Here is a 14,657-nt window from a genome sequence, read left to right on the forward strand (position 1 = left end):
TGACTTACAGTTCTTTACCTTAATAGATTTACTTGAGAATATTATTTATTATATGAGGTTGTTTTCCACCTACTAGAAAGATATGAATTAATGAAGACTTGTTCTAACCACTTTCATCAGATAAAGCTTGGTTTCAAGAACTTGTCCTCTTTATTCCCAGAGACATAAAAACATTTCCTTCTGGGTAGGAAGGTGGAAGAGATGCTGAACTGCTCCTAATTTGTCTTTTCACCCTACTCTGAGGTGCTCAGCCTTCTCAGTGACTCTTCCTTAACAAGCCCCTTTGAGCTTCAGAATACAAGTACATATATTCTATTCATCTGCTTGGCCAAAAACATACTGTTTTCTGTTAAATTTCTCTCTGTCTGAATGCCCCTTTGTATCACGCAGGCATGGGCTAGAGTTACAGGCATGCAGGACAGCTCTTCTGATCTGCAGCAGACATTGACATCTGAGCTAGACATCTAGACTCTCTTTATAATCACCAGGGAGAAAAAGGAAATCAGCATCCTAAAGCAGGCATCTAGAATAGGTAAGACGAGTTGTGTCCTAAAGGGCCTAATCCTCCTCACAGACTGAAAGATGAGTAAAGAGCTTAGATGTCACTGTCTACACTGTAGATATCCCATCTTAAAGGAGCTGAATCTCACCCACAGTGTCTTCCTGCATCCAGCATTTACATCATCCACTTCTACTTTAAAAGAAACTTATAAGCCACGAACCAACATAACTTCTACAGCTGGCCACAGACATCGAGTTTCATCATCTCAGGCTTAAACTGAGACTTTTATAAGACAACCTCAAGCCTCAACCTGTTAGTAGGCATTGCTCCTATCAAAATCAAGCCTGTCTGAAACCCTGTTGCAGAACTCTACCTTGAAAAGGAAACACTGACATAATTATTAAGACCTATGCACCATATGTGGAACACACAATTTTCCTAACAATTTCATTAGACATAAAATGGCAGGGATAAGAAAGCATTATTTTCTTCAAATTAAAGGTAAAGCACAGATATGGTAAAGTAACTCATCTAGAGGCAGATAGAAAGGTCTGCATAAAGACAGGACTAAACAAAAACCTCAGACAGAATTCAGATTACAGACCAGCATCAGGGTAACTAACACAGGCACCATATGTTCTGTGAAAGCTTTTTCCCCTGACATGGCAGCACAACTTCTCTGAACAACATCAGCAAAGTCAACAAAAGTGTTCTTCTGTTGGGAGTGCTTCATCCAAACAATGAGTTGTGCTGGTAAAGCTGTGCTTGATGAGTGGTTCCCCCCTGCCCCCCTGGTTGACATGGATTTGTGGACAAAAGACTAACTACAAATTCCAGACAAGCATTTGAACCACAGCAGCAGCTAAAAACTGTAAACAATGTTAAAAGAGTTAACAGGCTCTTGAAGCACTTCAGAATCATTGCAAATGAATTTCCAAATTAATAACTTACTTTCTTTAGATACCATAGTCCTCAGCTATTACACTGACATTTGAAGAGCAGGTGCCCTCAGAATCATGAGATGAGTGCTTTGCTCTTGGCCTTTTGACTATAGCTGCAATTTGATGTTTACAGCTGCTAAAAGGCAAAAGTTGTTGCTACCAGAAGGAAACCACAACAGATCCCTTCAGCTGAGGGACATAGTATTCTATACAAATGAGCTCAGCTTCTTCCTATCAAAAAAAGACCCTCCTAAAGAAAAGCTTTTTACTTCTTCTCTTCATAAATTAAAAATACATAAATGATAAACAGGTTAGACCATCCTCTCCTAGGGAATAACACTACTCCCATTTATAATAAGGATATCATAAGTTGGTGGAATGATTCACCAGGGCGCAAGGTCAGCAAAGTGTCTTCCACAAGGATTGGTGTTTATGCTAAGAACTAAACAAGAAAGAGTTCCTATCCAGTTTCACTAAGTGTAGGTGTGAAATAATCTTCCCAAGGGGATTTTTCATCCTGGATTACCCTTCTGGTAAGCCTTTGCCTGCAGCACTTGTCAGAGGGAAGAGGAAGTATGTTAAGACTTCACTAGAAGCTCTGACAGCTACAGAATTAAGATTTAAAATAAAATCCACCAAAATCCTCAGTGATCCCAATGGCCAGTCAAATTTCAAGATCCAGACTATCTCAGAATCCTCCACACTTCTTACGACACCATTTATATACCACAGTCTCATTTTCCTAGAGATTTTCACCTTTAGTGATACGACAGGATTATCCTAATGAGTCTTTGGTACTTTATTGGTGCTTCTCCCTATGCAGGGGCCCTTTTCACTTTTCCAGAAACCCGTGGTGGTTCTGCAGTCTCTGCCTTTAGGATCTGACCCAACCTGCTTGGTTTTAACCAGAAGTCTTTCTTTCAATCTCTGAGTCCCACCCACATTGCAACTTCTGTCACGGACTTGGTTTGCAATCATATCAAATGTAATGGCCAAAAACCCCCACAATCTTACTTTTTCCTCATTCCACGAATTCATCATGTTCTCCTACTCACTCCAGTCTGTCATAGAGTTGTTTTGGACTTCACTGCCTCCTGGACCACATACTTTCTGTCTCCAAATCTGCCACTTCCTTCTCTGTATCTCCCAAATCCAGTATTCTTTTTTTTTTTCTGATTGCCACTAATATATGCATTCTGTCTCAGCAGTACTTGTTACACCCTTCTCTTCACTATCACGTCAATCAAGTCCCTTCCATCCACACCCTGATGAGATCTTTTTCCAGTCCTGTCATTTTGAGCATATGACTTTTCTCCTATATCCCTCTACCACATCTTTCCATTTCATAATGTTTAAGAAACTTGTTGTCCTACACACTTCACACCTCCTTGCTTTGCTGGCCTTTATCTTCCTTCTTCCACGGCACCCTCAACTCACCTCGCCCTGTAAGAAACACTTAGTATCGACACTATTTATTTCGGTCCCTTTAAACTTCCTTTTTATGATATTCCTCATTTTATGGGGCACTGTAACTAAATGTTTAATCCCTACACCTTATCTTCAATCTTTTGGAAAAGTCCTCTGAATAACACTGTAATATAATTAACAGTAAGGAATTTGGACTTTAAAAAGTCTTGCCAGCATTTAAGGACTGCCAAGCACATCACTTGAGAAAGGAGAGGTACATAAATGAATGATTGAAGCCAATGCACCTGATTGCTGCAAAAACAAACTAAAATGGACACATAGCCAAACCATGATTTTATTCTCCAAAAGATTAACAAAAATGGAAAAGTTGCCCATTCTTTTCATGTTTTACAATGACTACAACATAAAAGAAAACCCACTTTTAAAGAAAAAAACACATTAAGACAGTATTAAAATCTTATACAGAGATAAGTAGAGCACTTACACAATCCATCCTGTAAAACAGTTTTAGTATGTTCTTAAAAGCAGCTGAAACTCCTGTATTATATCAAGGTTAAAAAACTGTCATGCTCCACTTGCTATCTCTGCCACTGTATTTTATGACCTCCTTGCAAATTCCAGGTAATGCTTAGAAAAATATTTCAAAAAGGTAAGATTCACTCAGTGATCCACAGTTAAAGGGCAATCATAGATATTCAGAGTAAGGCTTGAGACTTCTGAACTGAAGTGTTGGTGAAACTGGTTGTTATTTTCTGGATTACGTCAACCAAAATTTTACCTTCAGAACAAGACAAAGCCAATCTATTTAATTAATACCCATTGCAACATAATCCTAAACTACTCTAGAATGTACTGGTACTGGTAAAAGTACAAAAGTAATAATGTCTACAGTGCACAGTGTGCTTCCCAGGCAAATAAAGGCAGTAAGCTTCTACTCCAAGAGTTAGGAACAAAATCAGACACACCAGTGACCACTGTCAATGGAGATGTGAGAAAGTAAATAAATGGTAACAGATAATAGGAGACAAAGCAGTTTGAGGTATTTTTCCTGTTACTGGCTAAAGGTTATTCTAATCACTCCAAATCAGTAATATAAAAATTTAGAGTTGATAAGAGAGGAATAAAGATCTTCAACATCTCACAGTACACCTTTTACTCTCATCATTATCAGCTTTGCAACACTTCTAGCAAAGCCCTAACAATTAAATACATAAATAAGAAACCTACATGAATGCCAGTCTCAGATAGGCTATGAGGTCCTACAGAAAGTTCTCAGATACATGACCTTAAACAGACGGGAGTGCTCCCAGTACTGCTTTATCATGGAATAAATGAGGGGCATGAGGAGACAGAGATAACTGTACAAAAATTTCCCGCCACGAACACCTGCACTGCCCAAATGCTTGTGACTTGCAAGTCAAAGCAATCTTTGAAAAGACATCTTGTTACAAAAAGACTAACTCAGATCCAAAATGAAACATCTCTTTGCAGCACTCTTGCCTCAAAAGGAAGCACTTGCTTGAATTACATCTTTTAGACCCATAAATGAATCCATGGTCTTTGCTTCTAAGTTCTTGTGAAGTCAAACTTCGGCATCCTGTAGTCTACATTCCTAATTATCACACGAGCAAAGTTCGCAGCATTCAACTGTACATCTCCAAATAAGTTTTCTTTCTCCTACTTTCCTACAAATCAGATCTCAACTTTCAAGCCTATTCATTTTTTACCACTCTAACACCACACTTCCCACTCCCACATTCAGTCCAGTCCTCCATTCACAGCACTCATTTTGTGCCCAGCTGTAAAATCCCAGCCTCCCAGTGTGTGCAGCTGGGAAGCCCAGCACCTTTGGCAAAGACAAACTGTATCTCAATCCTCAGGTTTCTCATTGCTACTTTAATCACTTTGCCCTGAATTATGCTTCTCTCTGTGCTTCAGCATCCATGCTACGTGCAATTTGAGCACCGTGTGGAGTCTTGAGCCTGCACCCAACGTGCTAGCAGAGCCTTACCTCAGATTTCTGGCTATGTTAAGAGCGTCTCCTACTCTTGGACCCACATGGCAGAAGTCAGTGAGCCCCACATAACATTCAGCAAGCAGATATATTTACCACATTTCTTTCTATACAGCTCCACCTTCACTTCCATGCTCTGTATCAAAGCCCTTCTCCCATCACATGATTCCTCACCTCATCCATCCCAACACAGCACTGCTAAAGGAAACAGAAAGACTGGCAGGTTGTCAGCTTCCCAGATAGATTTGGGAACTAAAACATATTCTGCAAGCTACTCAGCCTATTTATGATAAAATTTTCAAGATAAATGTTGTAAGTACAGCTGTACTGCATGTCTGTCCTACCACCAATGACTTTAATAGTACATTAGTAGTTCAACCAGAGAAACTTCCACTAGTTTCTTTAATGAAATAAGCTCAACTGACTGAAAAAAAAACCAAACCAAAAAACCCCCAACCAACCAAAAAAACCACAAACCAAAAAAAATCCCACAAACAAACAAACAAACCCCAGTGCTTCTTAGAGTAATGAAAACATTTGTTTGAGATGTTACCAATGGGAGTAAAACTTGATTTTTAGGAGTCTCTCAAAGACTGAGAGTTGGGGAGATTGACATTTTCAACAGTAAGAACTGAAAAGTGACTTCACAATCAGAAGTATGTTTCCCCATTTGGAAAGTGGAATTCACCAAAAGAAAATGACTTGCAATGAAAATTACTAAGTTGGCAGCACAACAGTAGAAACACACGAACTGCTCCAGGCCTGCAGCTCTCACCTATCTGCAGTGATTCTCCTCTCATCAAAGGCACTGTGCAGCCTGAAGTCACACAGCTGAAACTATACACCTTTGACAGCTGCTATTGTTCAGGCTTCTGGCATGGAAATACAGCCACCAAAGTCGTTACTGTTTAAATGTCTATATGCCTGAAACACAGTAAAATTATACAAGAACAGAACAACTTGGAAACTTTGATTTACAACAAAAGCAACTTTCTTTATCTGGCAGTCCTTCAAGCACTACTTTATTACTATTCACATAACCACCACTCCCAGAAAAGCATCCATGCAGGTTCATACTAAAGGTTTGCCTCAGCTCAGTACCTCCTTTCCAACAGCAGCCCATGAAGTGTTCTTACACTCCTTCCACAGCAAGACCAAACAGAGAATGATACTTTCACTGCCATGTACTGTATTGCCTCAGCTCCCAACAGTCCAGTCTTTGAGACTTTGATGCTGGAGTTTGCTTCTGCACGGTACAACATGAATGTGTCTAAATGATCCCTGGACCCATTCAATTTTTTACCATCCTAGGTTACTACGGCACTGGCTTCCACAACCGAGTTTATGCCCTCAGAGATGTGAAAGAATCCTGTTAGATTTTTGAGGCATTACCTGAATGCCTGTGCTGACCAAGGGTATTGTATCAATGTGCCTACACATTACCAGCCTTACTGGTCCACAGTTTCCCATCAACTCTTTGAATTCTTATAAAAGAAGTAAAGATTAACTTCCATTTTTGCAATATTGTGCTAGATAGTGTATAAAAAGGTGCTTAAATTAGTGTTTAATCAACTTCATATTTCAGTTTTGTGATCTTCAGATAAGTTCAGTTTCTCCTCCACAGTCTGTCATTACTCACTCTTTCCTCCTTCAAAAATCTTGTTCCCAGCATGATTTATTTTATATCAGATCTCTTCCTTTCAAGGAAGGTTACACTGTGGGAACCTCTCTAACAGTGAATGTTGCAGTTGAGCTAGCTTTTTCCTCATGAACTTAACCTTCCTTGCTCACAATTTTTTGTAGTTGTTTTTACATTTTTATTCTCAAAGATATTTTTTCACCAGTGTTTTTATGGTTTCAAAAATAATTTAGAGGCTAATTCAGATAGGGCCAGACTCATCAGTGGTGCCCAGCAAGAGGACAAGGGGCAATAGGCACAAACTATAAACTCAGAAAGTTACATCTGAATAGGAAGGAAAAAACTCTTTACTTGGAGGGTGACAGAGCACTGGAGCAGGCTGCCCAATGAGGCCATGGAGTATTCTCCTCTGAAGTTATTCAAAACCCACCTAGACATGATCCTGTGCAACGTGCTGTAGTACGGGGGTGGAACTAGATGACCTCCAGAGGTCCCTCCCAACCACAACTATTTTGTGATTCTATGTTACTGTCTTTTCTATCCTATGTTTTCCAACATGGCTACAGCTTTCTGAAGGGGTTTTTCTTATCATAAACCTGAGACTTTGTATTAAAAGTTTAACAATAGAAGCCATTTTTGAAATTTAAATAAAATCTCCAGTAGGAGATCAGTTCCTTCCTCACAACACTGTTTTACTTATTGTTATTCACCACCTCCTTTATATTGTTGTATTATGTTGCTAGTGAAAACCAACTACAGGTAAGCAAAATCAGCAATTATGTTTAAATACTTCTTTGGAAAAAGGGTTGCTTTGTTTACAATAATATTACCCTGGCTTTAAGATCTTTACCTATATTTGTGTGCATGGTTGTTTTAATCAGCTTGAAAAATCAAAACAAAAATAAGTCCTATTAAAGCCCAGTTGAAACTCTTCTCAACAGAATAGCAACAGACATAACTCAGCTCCTGCTGATGAAAGATCAGACTTTTCAGCACAGAACAGGTAACTGTGGGAAAAGCTGAAGGGACACAAACAAATGATTCTCAGTTAGAAGTCTGAATGGGCAGGAGGAGGAGAAATCTGTCTCAAGTAACAGTTAAATCTATGAGTACAGTTCCTGAAAGGCCAAAGAGAAAACCATTTAAAGTATTTTCATGACCGCTGTACAGCAGGCCAACAACACTAGAAAAAAAACCAAACAGGAAATGATGAGAAGCCTACAAAAAAGAAAAATCAGTATTTTGATTCCTGTGCTTTTAAGATTATTCTTTTGATTGCCCTGAAAATAACAGTATTCTGAAAAAAGAAAGCAGGATAAAGAATAATTGTTATGATCACATATGACCTTGTTTTTGTCACTTTGGTTTTTATAACTGGCATCACTTCTTACTGGGTTTAATTTACATTTAAATACACATTTTATGTTCATAAGGGACAGTTGAACAAAGATGACACAAACCTAAAGGACATTTAAATATACAATCTCACTTATCACATCTACAGAACTGACCAAGTACTGAAAAAAAAAGATATACATACACCCACAAGTCTCCAAGCTTCACTTATCACTGCATACTGCAGTCGATTCAGAACAAACCCCTCAATTTCTCTGTTTAGTTTGACAGGAGACTGACCAATCTTCTTCATCAGGGCGTATGTTCTCTCTGTAGTAGAAGGATCTGTTTCTGGATGAGGAACAATTTCAACCAATGGCACAAAGTAAGGTGGATTTACCTCAAGAAGAAACACAAAAGAAGAACATCAGCCATCAACAGAACAAGTTAATATAAAGCATCTTTATACCCAGCACTAGCTTGCATAATTTCCAGTGAACACAGTAAGCCTGATATTCAGACCTTGAAAGACTTCACCAATCAAATAAAAGCTGGTGCATTAATTCAAATTAAAAGAAATAATTAAACTTGTACTAAATCACTCTGTTTAATCCCAGCAAAATTCATGGAGCTCCACCGGAGATGATGGCACTCAAGCAGTACTAGAAGACTCTATTCCGAGGACTTTATTGAGGAACTGTTTGCTCAATACTCAGACTGCTTGTTGTTCTAAGACATATGGTCACCACCTGTCTTTCCAAATTAAGCAAGGCATTTCCTTTTAGACAGTCAGGAACTTTATAACAAAAGTATTGCTAAACACCACCTGTAAGACGCAACACTTAACAGATAAGCTGCTACTGGCCCAAGCCTGTAAATATATGCTAAACACAGTAAAAGATATCACATAAAACATACTTTAAGAATGTTGCAGAACAGGTTACCTTCAAACACTGTACTTAGAAAAAAATAAATTACCTCTCCCTGACTCGTCCCAAATGTAATTTCTCATCAAGTCAAGACCTTTGTGTAATGTATTTTTGAAGTAAAAACCAAAAAGTCCTAAAGAACATCCTGGAAACAGCTTAAAGTTCTTCAGGTCATAGTGTTACAGATGGTAATGCTGCATGCATGCTCTTCCCAAAGAGCCTAACTGTCCTTCAGCTGTACTCTTAAAGGTATTAAATTCAGCCTTCCATCTAGTTCCAGGCAATAGAAGGAGCTAACATATAATAAATTACTACCAGGAATGACATTGACATTCAAAGGATGGTAATTAAGTACTGATTCTTTCATCATACTCCCTTATAGTCAACTACTCTTAACTGTGCTCCTGTAAATGCAAGTACGGGATTTAATCACAACAATGTGCAAGCAACCTTTCCTCTCTGCATATTCTCTCCTTTCAGTATTTACATGGTTCCCTTTCCTGCAGGGTCTGACCAACACATAATCTGATGTATGGTACATCTGCTGTAACTACTGATGTAACACACTTCATTCCCTTTGGAGGGCCTCGTGTCCCAACACAGCCTATCTCACATCATTCCCTCTGGCAGTGCCACCACCAACACTGAGAACAGTGTGGTGGATGGACACCATTCAGCAGTGCCAGGCAATTGAGCAAGACCCAAAACACTGCAAGCACCAAGACATTCTCTGAGGCTTTTCTAACCCTTAAGTATATCACAGGTTCCAATCAGAAAGAGAAGTTAGCTGTTGAGAGAGACCGAGGCTATGAAAAATTTCTTCAAAGATTAGTGCTGACAGTGATCCTATTGAAATATTCCATTTCATGAATTTGGCACTGGGAGTATATGGGTGTGTTCGTGAGCACACTGAGGAGACATAGGAAGACAATGTTTTAGGAGTGAGATAATAGATATTGATAAAAACAGAAAGTGGTAGAACATAGATGAAATAGGGAATGGGGGAAAGTTTCTAAAAATGCGAAGTATTTCAGGGAACAGAAGGTCACCTTAGTCTAACAAAGTGACAGCTAAGAAAGGAGATGACGAAGAAAACACTGAAAAGAATTAAGTTATACAAAAGCTGCCAACAAACATAAATATTAATTTTAATGGACCAGTAATCAGATTGGAACAAAAATTAGAAGACACAATTTCTAACAGGAGTAGTGGAATTAAAAAAATAATCTGAGAGTTTAATACAGTTTTAAAGTTATTTGATTACAGGGCTTCCTGTACAACAGGGGACTTCACTCAATGGCACACTCTCCTCTAGCTCCGTATTTCTAGTTGTGTGACCTAGCAGGCATATGCATCCCATGAGAAGAGAACCACTCTGCAGCAGACCTCTCCTGATCCACTGCCTGAAACTGCTATCAGAGAACAGCTGTACCTGTTTTCTATTGTAACGTTAACTATTGTGTGCATTTCTATCATACAGCTGTGCTATGGGATTTTTTTTTTTCTAACTACTGAACCATGTTAAGCAAAGGGATGAGCTGCTTCTGCCCTTTGGGCACTTCATTTCATTTAACCTCAACATCCTCACCCGTGCCAGAGGCTCTGCAACTTCAGCTTTTAGTTTTTCTGGTATATCAAATTGCACACTTGTTTTCAGTGTCTGGCAGAGCTGCTTGCTTCCTGCAGCCACCAAATCCTACTATTGTGTTCAAGATCTTAGTAAAAAACAACACGAAACAAAAAAAACCCCACCCAAAGCCCACAGCTACTACAAGCAAGCATGTTTCCTGATGCAGAGGCAGAAAGGCCCCTGGAAGTACACTGGTTTACAGCTTCTTCAGTGCACTCAGTACAGCTGAGTAAAGCTGAGATTACTAAGAAAATAGTCTGAGTTGGACTGCAAAGCCATTTTGGAACAATTCGACATTTTAAGGTACTCCGGAGCGTTTGCTTTGTAAAAAGACATATATCCTTACAACAGCAACACAGAAGATGTTTACGCAGAGACTAACTACCTTTCAAGGTCTGATAAAACTTGGTTTCAGGAGTGACTCCTCTAAGACTGCAGTTCAGACTAAACAAAGTTAACTGGTACAGACCAACTTGGGAAAACAGTAAGACAGAGAACAGTAAAATCAAAGACTGACAAATAGTCAGGCAGCCAGGAACTGGTTAAATAAAAGAAATCGTATAGTTACTTAATATAGAAACGTTAAAGAGATATTATCTCTTCTCTTGCACTAGAGAAAACTACAACTCTGGAAATAAGAGACAAGGAACTACTGAATTTTAGACTGGAGAAAGGCTAGATCTAGGCACAGATACATACTTTGACATTTGATTTTTTTTTTCTAATCAAAAGGGATTGAAAACTAATTATATAGAAACAAACAAAACCAAGCCTTTTGTTCCCCTTGCCACCCAGTCACCCCAAGGCACAGTGGTGGTGGTGGTGAAGTGTCAGAAAGGGACTGACCAAATGCTTTGACACTACAGTGTTAGGCTACAGGTAGCTGTAGAGACAAAGTAATGCTGTATTTTTGTATTCTTGAGCATGCCCAGGGAATTGACATTTACTTTACACTCTGAGGAGTGCCCTGGAGAGACATCATACAGTTACCAAATTGCAGAGACCAGAGCAGTACCTTTCTTCATGACAACAGTCCTCTTAACTGATCAGCTGACACCAGACTAACACTGGGTTAACAAATTCATTAGCTTATTGAGTAGTGGAAAACAGAAGCGGTAAGAACCCCAGTGATCAAGACGAAATGCTCTTCCATGCTGAGGAGAGATGTGACAAACTGATGTCTGGCAGTTCCAAACAGATCTCTACAGAAACTCACAAGTGCCTTTGACCACTTTGAGGTACTGCTGCAACCTCTAGTCATTCCATTTTTGCATCACTGCCCTGTTCCAGTTGGTCATGAAGAATGCAAGTTCAGCTCCAAGTCCAATTTGTTCCATTTCATCATTCCTTAATTCCTTTTTCAGGTATACTGCTTCTGCATCACAAGTGTGAAGAAACTGGAGTCTAAATTTCCCATCTTTTATCAATATTGCCTGACAAGCACATGCAGCTCAGTGTTTGGATTCTTACTGTTACCCAGCAGAAGCTGAAAAAGGATACTAGAAAAGACTAACAATGACACAAGAAGGAAGTAGCAATGTTATGAGTTGTACCCAAAACACAGAATTCCTACATTCTGAAAGCCAGTAGTTTCAGAAACACACAACAATATGAGCACACACAGAACATATCTTGAGCCAACAATATGCAACATGCTACATCCTCTCAATTTAGTAGATTAGTGTTGCTTCTCACAGAATAACCAAACAACAGCTTTTTTGAAAAGTTGGCCCCATGCACACCAACAATGGCACACAAGAGCCCCAAATACCCTTCTGTGCCTTTCAGTCTGCAGGAAGGAGTTTGGGATGCAGTTTACACAAAAAAGAAACATGCCATCATACTTACAGGATGCGATACGATGCACTGCTTAACGTGTTTAAGGCCAGTGAACAATTTGCTGGGCAAGAGACAAGAGGTCGAGCTGCTCAAGATAACACTGTCATCCACAATAAGATCCAACTGACCAAAAATCTTCTTTTTCAGTTCCAGGTTCTCTGGAGTACATTCCTGGAATAAAAACAAAAAACAGTATTAGAAGTCATGTAGTTCAATAGCATCTATCCGTACATTTCAGACTTCATTGATCCCATGCTGACACCTAGGAATTCAGCACAAACCACCTATTTTAATCAACCTAGATATACCAGTGAGCAATATACCATCGACACAAAAATATCTTCCCACAGTTTAAGAAATGGAAAGCCCAGGAGTTTATGTACAGCAGAAGATGAACCACCACACCCCACAGGAGATTTAACACAAAAGAAAAGATTCTGCTTTATCTAAAATACAGACTTTAACTCACACAGGGAAATAACACAATACAGAGGATTAAGACCTGGTCTCCACTTTTTTTTTTTTTTTTAAGAGAATCTCACATTATAGAAGTCAATATTCTCTCTCAGACAAGATGGAAATGAACAGGTGTATCTCAAAAGAAGACAAACTTACAATCTCCAGAACTATGGCAGGAGATTCCAAGGTACAGCTCTGCAACCTGTACTTAAGCAATTCCTAGAGTTGCAATTAATGAAGATACTTAAGCATTTTAAGTGTGAGGGTCACTGAGAAAGATTTCTGAAGTAGAATGGACGCTATCAAAACTTTTCTCAAAGCTACTGAGTATGTTCAGCTCTACATTACGGTGTGGAATTTCCTATGTATGAGCCAAGAGCCACAATCTACAGTCATTAGATTTCCAAAGTTATATCCTTCTGCCTGAAGGAGAGCATGCAAAGATCCACCAGTCTGGGAGGAGAAAGACATGGGATAATAACTACAGTGGATCCCACAAGCAACAGAAAAGTCTTTGGTCTTCAAGAAGAAAATGGAGGAACAAGGCCAGCTTGTTTTCTAGGGTTTTTGGAAGAGTTAAAAAAAATCCAAACAGGATCCCAACGCTGCAAAACCTCAGCTTTTCCCTTAAAACACACTGAAAATATCTGCACTTTTCTAACTCTAACTTTCTCTCACTTGTCAGTACTTTGTTCTGTCCCTCCTGTTATGCTGAACTATACATGGCAGGGTTAGGAAAAAAGGCTACCCATTTAACATAATCCAAAATTTACATTTAATATCTGCAGCTTCAGACAGACTCTGTGGCAGGAATGCCCAGGGCCAGAGTTTTTAAACCAATAAATGGGTTAAAAGTAATTTGAAGACTTAAAAAATAAGTTGCATGGAACAGTACTAAAGGTTCCATGATGCAGAAGAGACAAACAGGGTCATTTAAGAACTCCAGATAGAGCCCCAAGTATTAGACGGCCTTATCAAAACAAAATGATACTCTGCTCATAGTTCCAGAATCCCTGCTTGTTGGTTAGGTTTAAATAGTTCCTTTTAGTGAAGCCAAAGATGACGAGAACTCTGCAGATACTGTTCAAGCTAATAAAAGAGCTGCTCTGAATAGGTTTGTGAACTTGAAACTCTAAGCCTGCTCTCACATCAGATGATAATCAAAAAGGCAAACTCAAATCTGCTGGAAACTCAAACCTGCCACAGTTACATAAGGTTTCTGAATGGGCCATTTGCTTGGAGTTTCTTGTATAGTGTCACAATTGTATTCAGGTTGTTGGACCACTGCAATAAAGTTTCTGTTCTCAAGCATGCAATTATATTCTCAGAGACACCAATTCCCTGAAGAACAGGGGGAAAATTAAGATCTAAACAATCCATTAAACAGGAACCTCACTTGCTGTCAGTTATGGAGCCTGGAGAGGTCTGAAGCTATTCTGTTTACCCTGAGAAAGAGAAGATCAAACAGAGAGCAGATAAGATACAGGTTTAAAGCTACCACAGCTTCTCTCAAAGAATCAGTGCAAAAAGGTTAGCATGCACCACTACGCATTTTAAGTGACACTGTATATTTCTGTGCCCTTTTCTTAGGGAAGATCATACTTCTCATTTGCAGTGAACAGTACACCTTTATTTCAAGGCCTGGTCACCTAAACAAGGTTGCTATAAATCTGACTTCCAATTTAAACTTTATTAGACATCTCTTAACAGCCTGATCAAAACACGACAGCTGTTAATTTTTAAAACCCATCTCCTGGAAGTGTTGTATTGAATTAAAGGCTTAAAGGTAATAGGAATTACACTATCCAAATATATGTTCAGAGAACATACAGCAGCTACTTGAACCACTTTATGAACTCTTAAAGAGCTCCACAAGATAAATATATGCTAGACTCCCTCCCTAGCTAACTGATACACCACATGGTGATTGAGGTCTAGTTG

The 14,657-nt window shown here is 39.1% G+C and overlaps 1 protein-coding gene across 1 annotated transcript in view; it reads right to left on the reverse strand.

The window, feature by feature from the left end:
- CRYL1 (crystallin lambda 1) overlaps nt 1-14,657 on the reverse strand; it is a 58,637-nt gene that overhangs the window by 24,182 nt on the left and 19,798 nt on the right. Inside the window, exons 4-5 of the mRNA XM_032099379.1 lie at nt 12,267-12,428; nt 8,065-8,259 (exon numbers count right to left, since the gene is read on the reverse strand). Coding sequence (XP_031955270.1) covers nt 8,065-8,259; nt 12,267-12,428 — 357 coding nt within the window. The remainder of the gene's footprint in view (nt 1-8,064; nt 8,260-12,266; nt 12,429-14,657) is intronic.

The sequence above is a fragment of the Corvus moneduloides genome, chromosome 2 (assembly GCF_009650955.1).
Source record: "Corvus moneduloides isolate bCorMon1 chromosome 2, bCorMon1.pri, whole genome shotgun sequence".
NCBI classification, from domain to species: Eukaryota; Metazoa; Chordata; class Aves; order Passeriformes; family Corvidae; genus Corvus; species Corvus moneduloides.